This window comes from Physeter macrocephalus, chromosome 14, assembly GCF_002837175.3.
Source record: "Physeter macrocephalus isolate SW-GA chromosome 14, ASM283717v5, whole genome shotgun sequence".
Lineage (NCBI taxonomy): Eukaryota > Metazoa > Chordata > Mammalia > Artiodactyla > Physeteridae > Physeter > Physeter macrocephalus.
In genome coordinates this window covers 13689839-13706272 of record NC_041227.1, presented here as the reverse complement: position 1 = coordinate 13706272, position 16434 = coordinate 13689839, and the positions used below count along the sequence as shown (strand labels likewise).

Sequence of the window (16434 nt, the reverse complement as noted above, 5' to 3'; positions counted from 1 at the left end):
CACATAGAAAAATTTTAAATATCTAGTGGTCACATTAAAAAAGTGAAAATAATTTTAATAAAATATTTTATTCAACCTAATACATCCAAAATATTATCCTTTTAACATGTAATTAATACAAAAAATTATAAAGGAGGACCTGGATTGGCTGCATCAAAGGACTCCCTTACATTCTGGCTTCTGTTTGTATAACGGTTAATTTTACGTGTCAACTTGGTTGGGCCACGGTATCCAGATATTTGATCAAACATTATTCTGGATCTTTCTGTGAGGGTGTTTCCAGATGAGATTTACATTTAAATCAATGGAGTTTTAATAAAGCAGATTGCTCTCCATAATGTGGTGGGCCTCGTTTAATCAGTTGAAGGCCTCAATAGAACAAAAAGCTGACTTCGCCTGAACAAGAGGGAATTCTGCTAGCAGGCTGCCTTTGGGCTTGAACTGCAACTCTTTCCATACGTACACATCTTGTTGGTTCTGTTTCTCTGGAGAACCTCCACCAATACAGCTGGGTTTGCCCATTGGGGAGCCCCAGCAGGAGAGCTGAGAGAGAGAGGGGAGGAAGATCCAGGGCAGCTACCTCCCTGTGAAGTCATCAAGGGCTGGATGTGTCCCTGGACTAAAGTTGCCAGCTCCAGGTCAGCAGCTGTCCCGCAGACCCCGGGCTGAGAGGTGCTTCTGCAGGACTAGCCCTCCCTCTCACCACCAGGGTCTATGCTTTCTCTTGTGGTTTCCATAAGTGACCACCTGCCCACACCTTGTAACTAGACCCTCAACTCTCAGATGGTGAAACCAAAGTCCAAAGAGTAAAGGGCCTGCTTAAGGTCATACAGATGTTATGGGTGGAGCCAGTTGTCCAATGCGGCTTACTGAACTCCTCGCTCAATGACTTTTACTCACCTTTTTCCCCCATTTACCATCACAGCTTCCATTCCTCTGCCCACACGATCCTGCACTTCTATTAGACGTTTGTGCCGGAGTCTGTCCGTGTCCATGCTATCACTCCACATTTCATCACGTCTGCTTGTGGCCATGTTTCCACGGTGTGCTTCCTCCATGTTTTATTTAAATGCCCCTGTTCCCCAGTGATGGTCACCTTGGTGGCCTCCAGCTCCTTGGTACCTCAAACAACTGTGGCATGAATATCCTCCTACATTGTCTCTTTAGGGACCCATGGGATAATTTTGCTGGGATATAAGCCCAAGAACAGGATGGGCCATAGGGAATGCAGACAATGAATCCCCGATTACTGCCAAATTGCTTGCCAGGCTGATGGTAATAGCTTTTTGTCTCGTCAACAAAAAACAAGGGTTTCTGTGTCCTCCCATTTCACCATCACTCACTGTCCACTCTTCTAGTTTTTGCCAGTCTGATTGGCATGTCGTTGAACCTTGGTTTAACTTGCACTTACCTGATTACAAGTGGTCTGAGCATCTCTTTATAAACCCGCTGGCCACTTACATATCCCTTTTCAGAACGGCATATTCGTAACTTTCACCCAGTTTTCTCTTGGGTGTTATGGTGGAAGGCTTCCAAAGTTGGTGGCTAGCCGTCTTCTGCCCTGTATGTTGATGACACTCCTCCCATCAAGGAGTGGAGTTATTTCCCTCCCCTTGAACCAGGCTAACCCTGTGACCTGATGTGACCAATAGGATGTGGCAGAATTGACGTTCTTGGACTCCCAAGCCCACGCCTTAAGGAGACTTGTAGCTTCTGCTTTTGCCTTCTGAGAAACCCACTGCCATGTACAGAGGTCCAGGCTGGACTCCTGGAGAAGCCACGTGACCCTGGAGGGTCCACAGCCATCATGGACTTTCCAGCGCCAGCTAAACCCCCAGCTGAGTGGCCCCAGCCACACCATGTACAGCAGAGACAAAACCAGGCCTGCAGAACTCTGACCAAGTGCAGAAATGTGTTGTGTTTTAAGGCCCTGAACTTTGGGGTGATTTGTTATGCAGCCTCAGGTAAGTGTTTTGTTTTTGCCTCTTCTGGCTCCTGGGTATTCCTTGTGTATTCCAGATGAGTCCTTGGTAAATTTCTAATGACTCTGTACCACCCCTGCCACCTCCTTTCCTCCCACACCACCTTGAGCACATGGGTGACTCCTACTGGTCTCAGCCCAGGGCCGCCTCCTCAGAGAAGTCCTCCCTGACCACCCTGGCTAACATAGCCTCTGAGTAGGTTTCTCACATTGGCCAGTTTCATTTTCTTCTTAGCCCACGTTATGACCCAGAGTCACTTTACCTATTTGTTTACCTGCCTACTGCCTGTCTCCTGGGCTAAGTTCCATGTGGCTGGGGACAGTGAACTAGCATGTAACAGATTCTAAATAAATACTGTTGAATGAATAAATGGAAGAATGAGTGAATAAAGAAATGAGCCAAACAGACCCCAGATTGAAGAGTGAGTTTGCTTTCTCATAAATTCTGGTATAGATTTACTTATCAAATGTTTACTAAGCATCTACTATGTGCCAGAAACTGTTCTAGGAACTGGAGTTACAACACTGAACAAAATAAAGTTTGTATTCTCATAGGTTTATTTTCTAGAGGGAGAGAAAGTTAATAAACAAGAAAGTAAATAATACAGTGTCCTGACTAAATATTAAGGAGAAAAATATAGCAGGATAAGGGGATAAAAAGTAATGAGGGTGATATTTTAGACCTGATGGTCAGGGAAGCTTCTCGGGGGAGGTGACATTTGAGCAGAGACCTGAATAGAGTGAGAAACAAGCATATATTTGGGAGCAAAGTGTTCTAGGTAACGGAAACAGCATGTGCAAAGGCCCTGAGGCAGGAGAGTTTGAGTATGTGGCTGGAGTAGAGTGGAGAGGGGAGAGTAGTAAGGAAGTGAGGTCAGGGAGGTCAATTCTGTGAAACCCCCAGTTCCAGAACTTAGGGCTTTGAAGCTCTTTCATGGCCACAAAGGAAAATAATCTCCAGGCCCAGGGTTGATTAACATTCTTTATTTTATAGAATTTTCAATCAGAAGTATTTGAAATCACGATTCATCTGGTTATAAGCCCCTTGGGTTTCTCTGTGAATGAATTTCTCCACTGCCCCATCCAATAGGAGTGCACGCCCCACCCCAACGGGCTATAACTATGACTAAATGTTGAAGTAACCCCACGGGAAGGACAGGGAGCCCATTCTCCCTACTCCCCACTGCTCCCAGGGGAACATCCATGACTCATTTGTGCTGTTTCAAGAACAAGTTCAGTCCCTGGGTGCTGCTTCCCAGCCCGAGCTGCTTGGGGAACCTCATCCCTCAGAGGCGTAGGAAGTCGGGGATGTGAGCTTTCTGGGCCCCTCAGCCGGTGCCTTTTCGAGATGTTCCTACTTGAAGCAAGGAGGGATCAGATCCTCCAGGACAGGCCCCACCAGCCACTGGCTCAGGGGAAGTCTTAAGTTGTCCTCATCTGTAGAAGAGGATTATGGTGTTTCCCTGCCTGAGACATTTGACCTCTTACAAGGCCCCAATTTATCTTTTGACTTTTCTCTCACCCCTGAAAAATGTGGCCTTTGCTAATCAAATATGCTTACCGCTTCGGGTCGGGGTGGGGAGGTAAAGACCAGCTCCTGGAACAAGAAGAAGCCTGCAGCCACGAAGGCCCCTGCGGGCCACGTGCGGAAGGGGCCTGGCTGGAGGGGCCGTGGGTCACCTGTGAGAGGGCATGGCCCAGACTTGGCCTGACCCTGGAACTGTGGCCACATTGAATCAGACTGAACAGGAAAATCCTAATAAGCTTGGGTAGAAAGGTCTAGAACTCCCCTTGTGTGCTCGGGAGGCCGGAGAAGCAGCAAGGAGGCTTTGCACGATCTCCATGTCCTCAGGATGTCATCTCTCCCTCCCCCTGTCTCCAGGGATTGAAAATACCCCTGGATGCTGGGTATCAGCAGGGGTGATATTTGAATAACTGGCAGAGAATTGGCCCCCACCAAGCAGAGCACATGCCAGCTGTGAACAGCTGGAACAGCTGGACTGGGACACAGCAGCCCCAAAGTCTCTTGAAGGAAGGTGATCCCTAAAGGCAAGATGGTCTCTCCAGATGGTAACTCGTGTAGTCAGTGAGGGATGCTAGCTGTGCTTCCCACCCTACCTATTCAAGACAAACGCCATTCCAGATTTGCTTATTGTTGCTGAAATTGGGCTGTCTTGCATCCTAACCACAGAACAGCTCAGAGATAAAGGAGCTTGTTGCTCAGGCAGCAGATCTGGGAGGTAGCTGCACCCTGAACTGCATGACAGAGGAGAAGGTATCCTAGATAACGAGACTATGGGCCCGAGTGGACCACTGGAAGTCACCCTTGCTTGCTGCGTACTGGATCACAGAGAAGAATTGCTTGATCATCCTGTAGGGTCCTGGCAGCAGATGATGGCGAGACCTTCTGGGAGGGCCCAGCCCAAAGAGAGTACCTGAGGGGGACTCAGAGGGTCTGAAATGTGTCATTGGCCAAGGTGGATGGCAGTGCTGTGACATTGGTTAGGTGGATGTTGGCCCAGTCCGGGAAGGTGCCCAGCTGGAAGATGGTCTGTGCCCAGGTATTCATGGCCAAGCTGAGCAGCAGGACGCCCATCACGTTCATCAGGAGTCCTGTCCGCGCCTGCAATGGAGCCCAGCGTGAGGGAGGGGTCTGCTCGAGGCCCATTATACAGATGGAAAAGCCCAGGCTCAGAGTCAGAAAGTCCTTCACCCAAGACTGCACAGCCGGGAAGTGATGGAGCCAGACCCAAACCCAGGTTGGTCGATACCCTAGACCCTTCCATCTTTACACGCCTTAGGCTGACCCTCAAGGAGCTGAAAATGTCCCCATTCACTGAGTGGTTTCTAGGTGCCATGCAGTTGTCACAGCGCTATGTAATTTACCCTGAAAGCAACCCTGTGAGGGTTGTTATCATCTACATCATCATCATTATTCCCATTTTACAGAAGAGGGAGATGAGGCTCAGAGAATTTGGCTCACCCAGGATCACACAACCTGAAAATAATCTGCTTTGATCAGTAAACATACCCTCTGCTTTTCATGTACTGTCTCCCTCATAGAAGGCAACCTCCTCAGAGGCAGGCCTGTGTCTCCCCTACACTGTTCAACCCCCTGCCCAGAACATGGAATGTGCTCAGCAAATATCTGTGCAGTGAATGAACCCACAGTGGATGAATGTCTGTCTGCCTGGGTCCCTGCTGTCTCTTTGCTCTGTGATCTCTTTCTGCCTCTCACTGTCTCCATTTGTCCTGGGGGAACTCTGTGCCTGGAGAGCCTGCAGGGGTTGAGGACTGGTTAAGCAGATCCCCCCTTCTCAGTTGCACCAGCTTAGGACCCCGAAGCTTAGGTCCCTGAGCACCCATGGTGCAGACAACCCAGGCAGCCAGGCGAGCGGGAAGCAGGCGGAGGAGGGGCCAGGAGCCGGTTCAGCAGGGGAGCCTGGGGGAGAGCCCTGCGGAAAGCTGGACGTCCCCCGCCACGGCCACGACCCTCGGCCTCTGCCTCCTCTCCAGCAGGCTGGGCACCGAGGCCCGGCCCTAAGTCCCAGGTGTGGTCCACTACTCCTCTCCTAGAGACGCCGCCACCGGGCACAGAGCGCTTGGCCAAACAAGTCAGAAGACACGGCGGTGCCCAGAGAGAGGGGAAGCCCCTCGTCTCTGAAGCAAACTTTGGAAAGTAGTCGCTGAGGCGGCCCTTCCTGAAGTTGCCCAAGCATAAGAATCATCTCAGAGTGTTTGCTGAAAGGTATATTTCTGGTCTCACTCGGAAGGACCTATTCAGAAATTGCGGGTTGTTGGGGGAAGCACAAGTCCCGCCTCGATGCCTTGCTCACCCCTGGCGTCCACCCACCTCCCCGGACCTCGGCTAGAAAATGCCCAGACTCACCATGTCTTTGACCAGCAAGTGTCCAGAGGCGAAGGCGATGGAGTTGGGGGGTGTCGAGACTGGAAGCATGAAGGCATAGGAGCAGCCGACTGTGCCGGGGATCATCAAATACAGGGGGTGCACCCTCAGACGGATGGCCTGGGCCCAGCACGGGCGGGAGAGACCGAGACCGAGAAACACAGAGAAACCACACGGGAGATGGAGACAGGTGGAGAGACGGAGATGCATGGAGAGAGATTGGCGAGTGAGAGAGAACGAGAGAAACAAACGGGAAGACGGATTTAAAGACACACAGAGAGAAATGCGGCCAGAGCGGACACACAGGCAGAAATAGAGACAGACAGACAGACAAGAAGAGAACCAGACCGAGGGAGATATGGAGAGAACATTCCTAGGTTAGCGACATTCCAAGCACATGCAGGTTCATCAGGGAGGATGGGCTGGGGAGATTATTCTAGAACACTCCCTCTTCCAACTTGAGTGCGTATCAGAATCACCTGGAGGGCTTGTTAAAACCCAGAGCGCTTGCGCCACCTCTTGCAGAGTTGCTGAGTCAGCAGGTCTAGGGCAGGGGCCCCAAGAGTTTGCGTTTCTAACAAGCCCCCAGGTGAGGCTGATGCTTCTGGTCCAGGAACCACATCTTGAGAATCTCGGCTCTAAAAAGCCTCAAGTCCCCTGGCCTGGTCCTTCTCTCAGCCTAACAATCCAAACAGCTGGCCTCTGGGTACCTTTTGTTGGGGCCTCACTGGATTTCAGAGATAAAGAGAGCTCAAGGTAGCACCCGTCGGCACTCATTTCCAAATTTCTAAGACCGTGTGGATCAAAGGTGTCTGTGGGTTGGCCTCAGTTAGCAGACCACCGGTTCATCACCTCCCCCAAATGACATGTCCTCCTGTAACTCATGCTGATCACTTCGCCAGCATTTTATTTTAAGATAAGGATTTTCGGCCCCTCTAGGGAATTTTTGCAAACCAAAGCATATACATTTTCTCCAAAGGCACTAAGATCACCCTCTTGCATGTAAAATGTTTTGATTTTGATGATAAGCAACGTTTAGAAGAATAAATCATTTGCTAGTATCTTCTTCAGCAAAAGCTGTCCCTGCAGACCTGACTGGGTCTGCTCTCCCTCCTCTCCCCCAGAGCACCCCATCTCTCTCAATTGCCAGATCCATCAGATCCTGGGGAAGGGTGTGATTAAATCTAATCACACTTAGCAAGGCTATGGGGACCCCTACCCCACCCTGCTGGTGGGAGTGGAAATGGCACACCCACACTTGGGAGGGCAATTTGTCCATTTCTTACAAAATTGTAAACGCACATGCTCTTTCACCCAGGGATCTCAGTTCTGGAGATCTAGATGTATCTACACATAAAAAGGTGCTCAGACAAGGAGAGGCCAAGGCAGCATTGTTAGGAAATAGCAGAGGCTGGAAACAACCTCTGTGTTCATCAGTAGAAGATTGCTTAAATAAAATCAGCAACCATGGATTCATAATGGAATATTCTCTAGTCACTGAGAAAGAATAAAGTGTATCTGTGTGTGCTCATACAGTGTGATAGCCATTATAAATTGATGCATAAATAAACAAGTAAAAAGCAAAAAGTGATTCAGATAGTGTGCCTGGTATACCGCTGTTTGCATACAAAGCATATACTTGCAACATTGATTTAATTTTATCATTTTGGTCTATATTGAGATAATCATATGGTTTGGTCTTCTTTAGTCTATTTAAATATAAAACTATACTGATAGTGTCTGTTAATCAGTTTTGAAATTTCTAGTGGAATTCATATGATCCTGGATCCATTTTGTTATTCGCATCCTTGTTTACATGTGACATTGAGTTATAACTTTCTTTTCCTTTGCTCTCCTTCTGTTTTTGGTGTCAGGGTTTTGCTAACCTTGTACCTTGATTGAACAGCTTTCTCGATCTTTCTGTGCTCTGGAACACTTGGGGTAAGTGGGACCATCTGTTCCTTGAAGGTTTGCTAGCTCTCACCTCAGACATCCGTCTGGGGCTAGTGATTTTTAGAGCAGTGATTCTCAACCGGGGATAATTTTCTCTCCCCAGGAGACATTTGGCAATGTCTAGAGACATTTTGGATTGTCACAATTTAGGGGGGACGCCTTTGGTATCCAGTAGGTAGAGAACAGGGGTGCTGCTAAACATCCTACAATTCACAGGACAGCTTCACATAACAGAATTCTCTGGCCCAAAATGTCAATAGTGCTGAGAAACCCTGCTTTAGAGGAAGGCTAGAGCTTTGCCTACCATTAGAATTTCTCCTAAGGTTATTTGTCCACTCAGATTTTCTACTTCTTCTTAATCCATATTTGGCAATTCCTATTTTCCTAGAAAACTCTCCATGTCAGCATGGGTTACTTGTCCCAAAGGAGGGAATCTGGTGCATTTGGAAAATATTTACTCTGTTTATGCATTTCTTAAAGAAAAAAACCAGTATTCTTTTTTAAAAAAATATCATGGTTCTGACACTATCACGCATTTTGGACGAGAGCAATGACCAACTGTGGCTCCTGGTGGAGCTCCCTGGAGCGAGAAAGAGATTTCTGAACATGTGTTGGGGAGAGGTGTTTCCCTCCCGCCCCAGGACCCCATATGGACCCTCACCAGCTCCGCCAGGACAGGCAGAAAGATGATGATAGTGGCCGTGTTGCTGGCAAACTCCGTGAAGAAGGCGACAACCACAGTGATGAGCAGCACGGCCAGCACTGGTGGCAGCTTCTCCAGGGGGTGCAGCTGCCCACCAATCCACGCGGACAGCCCCGACTCCTGCAGAGGGGAGGAAGCAAGGACACCTCTTCACCCCCCAGCCCTCCACCAGCTGCCCCCGCCCCCGGAGCCTGGGCCAAGGGGGCGGGGTTAGGGTTGGCCACAGCCGTGACAACTACACCCTTTCACATATGAGGTTCAGAGAGGGTAAGTCACCTGCTCAAGGTCACATATTCCATCCTGGACTTCAGTCAGCTTCTCTGCTTCCTGAGCTGCTCTGTACTCCATACTCTACAGGCCCAGGGCCCAAACCCCTGGATACTCAAAGAATCCATTTGGTTCTCCAAATAATCCATTTGGTTGTGGGACCCCTAAACTTGAGTGGGAGAGGGGAACTGGACCCTCCATGCTAAATCTTCTCATTCCTCCAGTGATGGTTATTAATTACAAAAATATTAACACATTTATACAAAATATTCAGTATTAATTTTATAATTATTATGTATTAATACATACCAAATATATAATATATACAAGATATTATATATATCATATATAATAGGAAACGTGTCGGATATAGATCAAATACAACACAATGAATAGGATTATCAATAATAAAGATATTTATAACGAGTATTACAATGGTGGTACCACAAACACTAACATTATTAACATATTATTCATTATCATAAGAATCACCATTATTGAGGCTTTATAGGGTGCCAGGCACCTGCCTGCACTACCTCCCTGACTCTCCCCAACCATCCAGCAAGGTGAGCGTTCCTCCCTGTGTTACAGAGAAGGAACCCTAACGTGGCAAAGTTTTTGTGACTTGCTCAAGGTCCCCAAAACAGTGACTAAGGTGTATTTTGCACTCAGGGCCACGTACGTCAGTAAACTAACATTCTCCTGCAAAGTTCCTTGTCACTGGGCACCCTCCACTGGATACACCAGATTGTCACTGCACCTCTTAATGAAGGGCAGTGCCCAGAGCGGACCACTGCCCTCCAGGACAGAGACAAGACAAGGTAGATTGTCTCCTCCCTGGCTCCAGACTACCAGACTGCCATCAACGCTGCAGAATTACCTCCGAGGTCTGTCTCTACTGAGTTCTCCAGGAATTACTGTACTTGCGAGTATTTAATAATGATACTCTCCCCCACCTCTGTCCTCACCACTTCAAATGTATCCTTAACAACCCGGAATCCAATGCACCTTCATTAGGACCCCAAAGAGGAAAAACTGATGTAAAATTGTGCTCGATGCTACCCCCTGGTGGTGCCATGCAGCAATAGCTCATTGAAGCTGCAAGGGCGCTGCCTGTAGGTCGTTTTCTTAACAAAGATAACAAAGTTGTGGGCTTAGGACCTGGATCCAGGGCAGAGTTGGATTAGACCCCTAACATTTAGAATCAAGTGTATGTCTACCATAGCCCTTTTATGGTAGACATACACTTGTATGTCTACGCAGTATCTTTTGGTACCAACAAACTTCGGTTTATCAGACAATTTATGCTCTTTTGGGTTTAATAGAAAATTTGCTGCTTATTCCAGAACTTAAACTTTCATAGTGGATTCTAGAATACAGTATTCTGTTTTTACATAAATAAAATAATACATTTGTCGCTACGATATGACTTAAAATTTACCTTCAAGGAATGAATAATACATGCTTAGTTTTCCCTAGAAGAGACCTTATAAAATTAAGGTGCTTCTTTCATATCTGCACTGGTTGATAGCTTAGAAATTATAGAATATGGCAGAATCGAGCCCCAGCCCCTCCTCTGGCCCAGGGAACGCTGCAGGGAAAAATGGGTCCACTAGTTTTTCCCAGAGGCCACAGCTCTGGCAAAGAGACCAACAGCGTGTGCGCAATTAAATGGAGAGCGGCTGGAGAGAGGGAATATTAATGACTTGGATGAATGAGGAGCCAAGAGCTTCCCTGTAGCCGGGCCTCTGGGTGCCAGGCTTCCAGCCAGCGTCCCAGCAGCCACTCAGGGCCCTGGCTCAGCTTCCGTAGCCGGAGGGAGGCCTGGCAGCTTCCAGAGAGAGGAGACCCCCCAGCTGCTCTCAAGGGGACTCGAACGGGCTTCACCTGCCCTTTCCCATTCCCTTCGAATCAGAAGCTCTGTTTCCTTGGAAACACACAGCCACATGGTTTTCCCAGGGACTCCAGGACCAACAACGGCCAAGGTCAGAGGCAGCATGCCCAGGGGGTGAGGACAAGGGCTCTGGAATCAGATTAAGTTTGTCCCCCCACCTTAATCCATCCTAGCTGTGTCATCCTGGGCAAGTAACTTAACCTCTCTGTGCCTCACTTCCTCTTCTGTAAACTGAGATGTACCAGTCCCTGTCCCAGAGGGTTATTGTTGGGAGAAAAGGAGCTAATCTGTAAAGCACTTAGAAAAGTGCTTGGGCACCGGGCAAGTGCCCAAAACATGCCAGCTGCCATTAGTGGCATCAAGTCACGAGATGTCAGAGGTGGCAGAACACTCAGAAATTGCCCCATGCTGTGGTTGTCAAACTGTGCTCCTTACAGCCCCCACAGATGCCAAGAGGTACCTGAGGCCACATCGCAGGATGGGAGGGGGAGGCTGAGCTGCCCCCTCTTCCTCCTCCTTTCCCAGTTCCACGAGGTCCTCTCTACCTGATCTCTCTGACATATAGTAGGGTCAGATCTTAAAGGAAGGTGTTATGGTAGAGGTGGAATGTTTAAAGTTAAAATCTCTGGGACTTCCCTGGTGGCGCAGTGGATGAGAATCCGCCTGCCAAAGCAGGAGACACGGGTTTGATCCCTGGTCCGGGAAGATCCCACATGCCGCGGAGCAACTAAGTCCGTGCGCCACAGCTACTGAGCCTGTGCTCTAGAGCCGCCAGCCACAACTACCGAGCCTGCGATCTAGAGCCTGTGAGCCACGACTACTGAGCCCGCGCGCCTAGAGCCGGGGTCCTTAACAAGGGAAGCCACCGCAATGAGAAGCCCGCGCACCGCAACGAAGAGTAGCCCCCGCTCGCCGCAACTAGAGAAAGCCCGCGCGCAGCAATGAAGACCCAACGCAGCCAAAAATAAATAATAAATAAATAATTTTTTTTTAAAAAGTTGAAATCTCAATAGAAAACCCTTGAAAATCTCTTTAAAAGCCTCATAAAACACAACAGGCTCAGCTGTGTGTGTACAACTCTGTATAAGAATTCTTAAGTAAAGAGAGCCAGTCAATTTGATTAAAGGAAAGGAGGAAGACTTTACGCACATGTGTGAACATTCAAACCACTGTAATACTTACCAGCTGTGTGGCATTGGGCAAATTAATGAACGTCTCTGTTCCTTGATTTCTTCAAGGGGTTGTGGTGAGGCTTAAATGAGTACAGGTAGAAACGATTCCTCTATACAGTAAGTACTGAACAGGGCTTATTGTTATTTATTTAACAAACACCTAATATAGTGCTCACTCTGTGCTGGGCACTCTTCCAAGTATTTTGTTAATGTTAACTTATTAATCTTCGAAACAACTCCATAAAGTAAGTAGTATAATTATCTATATTTTATGGTTGAAGAAACTGAGGCACAAAGAGGTTGTGATTTGCCCAGATAAGTCAATTAAGTTTGGAATTTTGAGCCCAGGATCTGGCTCTTATTTCATCAGTCTACCTCGTCAATAAAATAACAACAACAGCAACAACAATAATAATAAGATAACTCTCCAGCAGGAAATGAGGGATTCAGGAGAATACACACCTTTCTACTTGCCTATAGGGTCTGTTCCACCCTGATTTAATACCAAGCTTGTAGCACTGAATATATTTGTAGATAAGTTTATTGTGTGTAGAGATTAAAAGTGATATAAATGAAGGTGTCAGAATAAGACCTTTTTCTATGAGACAGTAAAATTATAATAACAAGAAAAGTGGTGAGGTTGACATAGGCTGCTGGTTTTAACACCTGGTATCAGCCCTCTGCTAGGTACTTGCCATCCATCATGTCATCAGTCCTCAAAACAGCCCATATTGTAGGTCTTGTCCAACAAACACTTATTAAACGATCATGTTATGTACTAGGACTTTTCTAGATGCTTAGAACAGCAATGGATAAGACAGGTATGGTCCCTGCCCTTGTGGAGCTTACATTCTAGTAACAGAGATACCAATAAACAAACAAATGAACAGGATAACTTTGGGGGTAGGTATGGTGTAAAGGAAATAAGTGGGGTGATAAGAGGGAGAGTGACTGTGAAGGGCGGACGCTACTTTAGACAGGGTGGTCAGGGATGGTCTCTCTGAGGACGTGACCTTGGAGCCGAGACCTGAGGGTAAGGACACAGAGATCTCAGGCAAGAGCATTTGGCAGAGAGAAAGCAGATGCAAAGGTCCTGGGGTGCAAATGAGTCATGTGGTTGAGGAACATTAAGGGGCCAGTGGGACTGGAGGTGAGCCCATGAGGGGATAGAGGTAAGAGCTGACATCAGGAAGGTAGGCAGGGGCTGTCGTGTGTAGGCCAAGTCAAGCCATCAGACTACAGTCTAATTATATGGGCAGTTTTTCAGTGGGAGAAACCTGCAGTGAGGACATCAAGTGGTCAAGCTCAGAGCAAGCACTGGGATCTGCTTCCAGCCCTTCAGAACCAGCAGGTGGGAGTCCAGTCCCAGTGCAAAGGCCTCTAAGCCCCAGGAGGCCTGGCTGTGACCTGGCGAGGGCACTGGGCAGGGCTAGGAAGCAGGACATGCAATGAACACTCTGGTCCCTCCTGCAGCAGGCCGCCTGTTGGGGGGGATGGTAGGAGCAGGGGTTGGGGGAGGGAGCAGCTGTCACACAAAGTCCTTTTTGAACAGAAACCACGGCCAGCTGCCCAAGGCTGGGCCAGGAGCCAGACTGACCTCCCGGCATGCTCAGCGGTCCTGCAGCCAGGCTCACTGAGAGCCAGGCTTTGTCCACCACTCCCTGAGCTTGGAGAAGCCTTTAGGGTGCAGGTCAGGCTCAGGGTGAGGCGAGGTTCATATCTTCTCAATAAATAGCATCATTTCCACCGAGTTGCTCAGGGCAAGAACCTCCCCTTTTCCATAATATCTAATCATAATAAACAACTATGTCTGGCTATGTTCTAAGTTCTCCACATGTGTTAATTCACTTAATAAGTGTAACAACTCTATGAGATGGGCACCATTATTATGCCCATTTTACAGATTAGGAAATGGAGGCACACAGCTCAGAGGTGAAAGATCGACTCCAACCCAGATGGTCTGGGTCCACTGCGCATGCTTTCTACCATTGCATTGCATGGCCTCCTCAAGGCCATGGCTAACATGCCACTCCCTCCCAGAAGCCTTCCCTGATACATCCCCAGTAGGAGGCAATAGTGAGAAGAGTGAGAAGAGTCAGACAGATGCAAGCTCAAAGCTCAGCTCTGTTACCTATGAGCTGTGTTCCCTAGCATGAGTCACTTAACCTCTCTGGTCCTCAGGATTCCTAAAATGGAGACAAAAACAGTACTTTTGCTCATCCATCCTTTTGTTCCTTTTGAAGTCTGTACCTTTGTATGTGCCATTTATTGAAAAAAATGAACAAAATAAAAACACATTTCACATAAAAAGAGTAGCTATGTAGAGAAGCTGGATGTGCCCCCCAGTCCCCCTTCAGTGCGGCCTTGGTGTGGGGTCCATAGCGTGATGGTTCGCTCTCAGGACTCTGAAGGCCTTTTGTCCCAGCGCAGGGAGTGCGGGCAGCAGACAGCCTTCACTGTCAGCCCCTGAGGGACCGTCTCAGACCGGGAGTTGTCCTGCCCGAGGCTATACCACTCCTGGGGCGGAGTCTCCCCACCTCTCCTGCTTCCTGCCCTCCCTCCCACAGGGCAAAGCCTAATGCCCGCTCACTAATCCCTGCCTCAGAGTCAGCCTCCTGGAAGCTGAACCTGCAATCACCGTGGAGTGAGTGTTTCGAGACAACACACAGGGAGCTCTTGGCTCCTATTAGCGGTGAATCCCTTCATTTACCCTCTTCTTTAATTACTCCCAACAACCCCATAGAGTAAGAACTTCAAGCCCATTCATAGCTGAGAAAACTGGTGCCCAGAGGGGTTAAGGAACTTGCCTAAAGGGCCCCAGCAAGGAGTAGGATAGCTCGGATTTGAATCCAGGTACTCAGATCCCCAAGCCTGGGCTTCCGTAACACTCTTTGAAACTGATAATTAAAACCGAATTTTATAATGCCATTTGCAGCAACATGGATGGACCTAGAGATTATCATGCTAAGTGAAGGAAGTCAGAAAGAGAAAGACAAATATCGTATGATATCACTTATATGTGGAATCTAAAATATGACACAAATGAACTTATTTACAAAACAGAAACAGACTCACAGACATAGAGAACAGACTTGTTGCCAAGGGGGAGAGGGGTGGTGGAGGGATGGATTGGGAGGTTAGGATTAGAAGATGCAAATTATTATAGCGAGAATGGATAAACAACAAGGTCCTACTGTATAGCATAGGGAACTATATTCAATATCCAGTAATAAACCATAATGGAAAAGAATTTGAAAACGAATGTGTGTATATATATATATATATATATATATATATAAAACAATCAATTTGCTGTACAGCAGAAATTAACACAGCATTGTAAATCAACTTTACTTCAATAAAATAAATTTTTTAAAAAACGGAATTTTCTTTTTTTTTTTGAATTTTATTTATTTATTTTTATACAGCAGGTTCTTATTAGTTATATTTTTTAAAAAACGGAATTTTCTTTTTTTTGAATTTTATTTATTTATTTTTATACAGCAGGTTCTTATTAGTTATCTATTTTATACATATTAGTGTATATATGTCAGTCCCAATCTCCCAATTCATGCCACCACTCCCACCCTCCCACCCCACTTTCCCCCCTTGGCGTCCATACATTTGTTCTCTACATCTGTGTCTCTATTTCTGCCGTGCAAACACAAAACTGAATTTTAAAAAGTAAGCAATTTGAGGAGTAATTTCAGGTTTCCTTTACCTTAATTTCCCATTGACCCTTAATTGGCTGTGGCCTCTCATACCTCAGCTTACATGGAGAAATTTACGGGGGGCGGGCCCAGCTTCATGAGCTGTGGGTTCAAATCCCAGCTCTGCCTTCTGGCTGCACAAAAGTAGGCAACTTGTTTAGCCTCGAGTTGCCTCCATTTCCTCATCTTGGAAATGAGGACAGCAACATTATCTACTTCAACTGTGTCTTTGAAGATTAACAGAGTCAGTATTTGCAAAGTGCTTCCCGAGGTGCCTGGCACTTGGGAAGTTCTCAAGAGTGAGCCGTCAGGAGGCTGGACTCTGAAATCAGAAGGACTGGAGTTCGAACCCCACCTTAAGCAGAGGGCAACTGTATGACCTTAAGAGAATTGCTTCATTTTTCCAGGCCTCGGTTTTTCTACCTGGAAAATGGGTATAAAAATATTCCCGCCACAGTGGTTAAGATCCGCCTGCCAATGAAGGGGACACGGGTTCGAGCCCTGGTCCGAGAAGATCTCACATGCCGTGGAGCAACTAAGCCCGTGCGCCACAACTACTGAGGCTGCGCTCTAGAGCCCGCAAGCCACAACTACTGAGCCCATGCGCTATAACTACTGAAGCCCGCGCACCTAGAGCCCGTGCTCCGCAATGAGAGAAGCCACCGCAATGAGAAGCCTGCGCATTGCAACAAAGAGTAGCCCCCGCTCGCCGCAACTAGAGAAAGCCCGCACGCAGCAACGAAAACCCAACACTTCCAAAAATAAATAAATAATTAAAAAATAAATAAATAAAATATATATATATATATATATATATATATATATATATATATATATATATATATAT

At 47.3% G+C, this 16434-nt stretch overlaps 1 protein-coding gene across 2 annotated transcripts in view; it reads right to left on the bottom strand.

Moving 5' to 3' along the window:
- Nucleotides 1-2950: 2950 nt before the first annotated feature.
- Nucleotides 2951-16434, bottom strand: part of SLC13A3 (solute carrier family 13 member 3) — a 93641-nt gene continuing 80157 nt past the window's right edge. For both annotated transcript variants that reach the window (XM_028499070.2, XM_007115546.4), the window contains 3 exons: nt 8503-8664; nt 5871-6008; nt 2951-4604 (listed from right to left, as the gene is read on the bottom strand). In XM_028499070.2, coding sequence (XP_028354871.1) covers nt 4428-4604; nt 5871-6008; nt 8503-8664 — 477 coding nt within the window. In that variant the 3' untranslated portion in view covers nt 2951-4427. The remainder of the gene's footprint in view (nt 4605-5870; nt 6009-8502; nt 8665-16434) is intronic.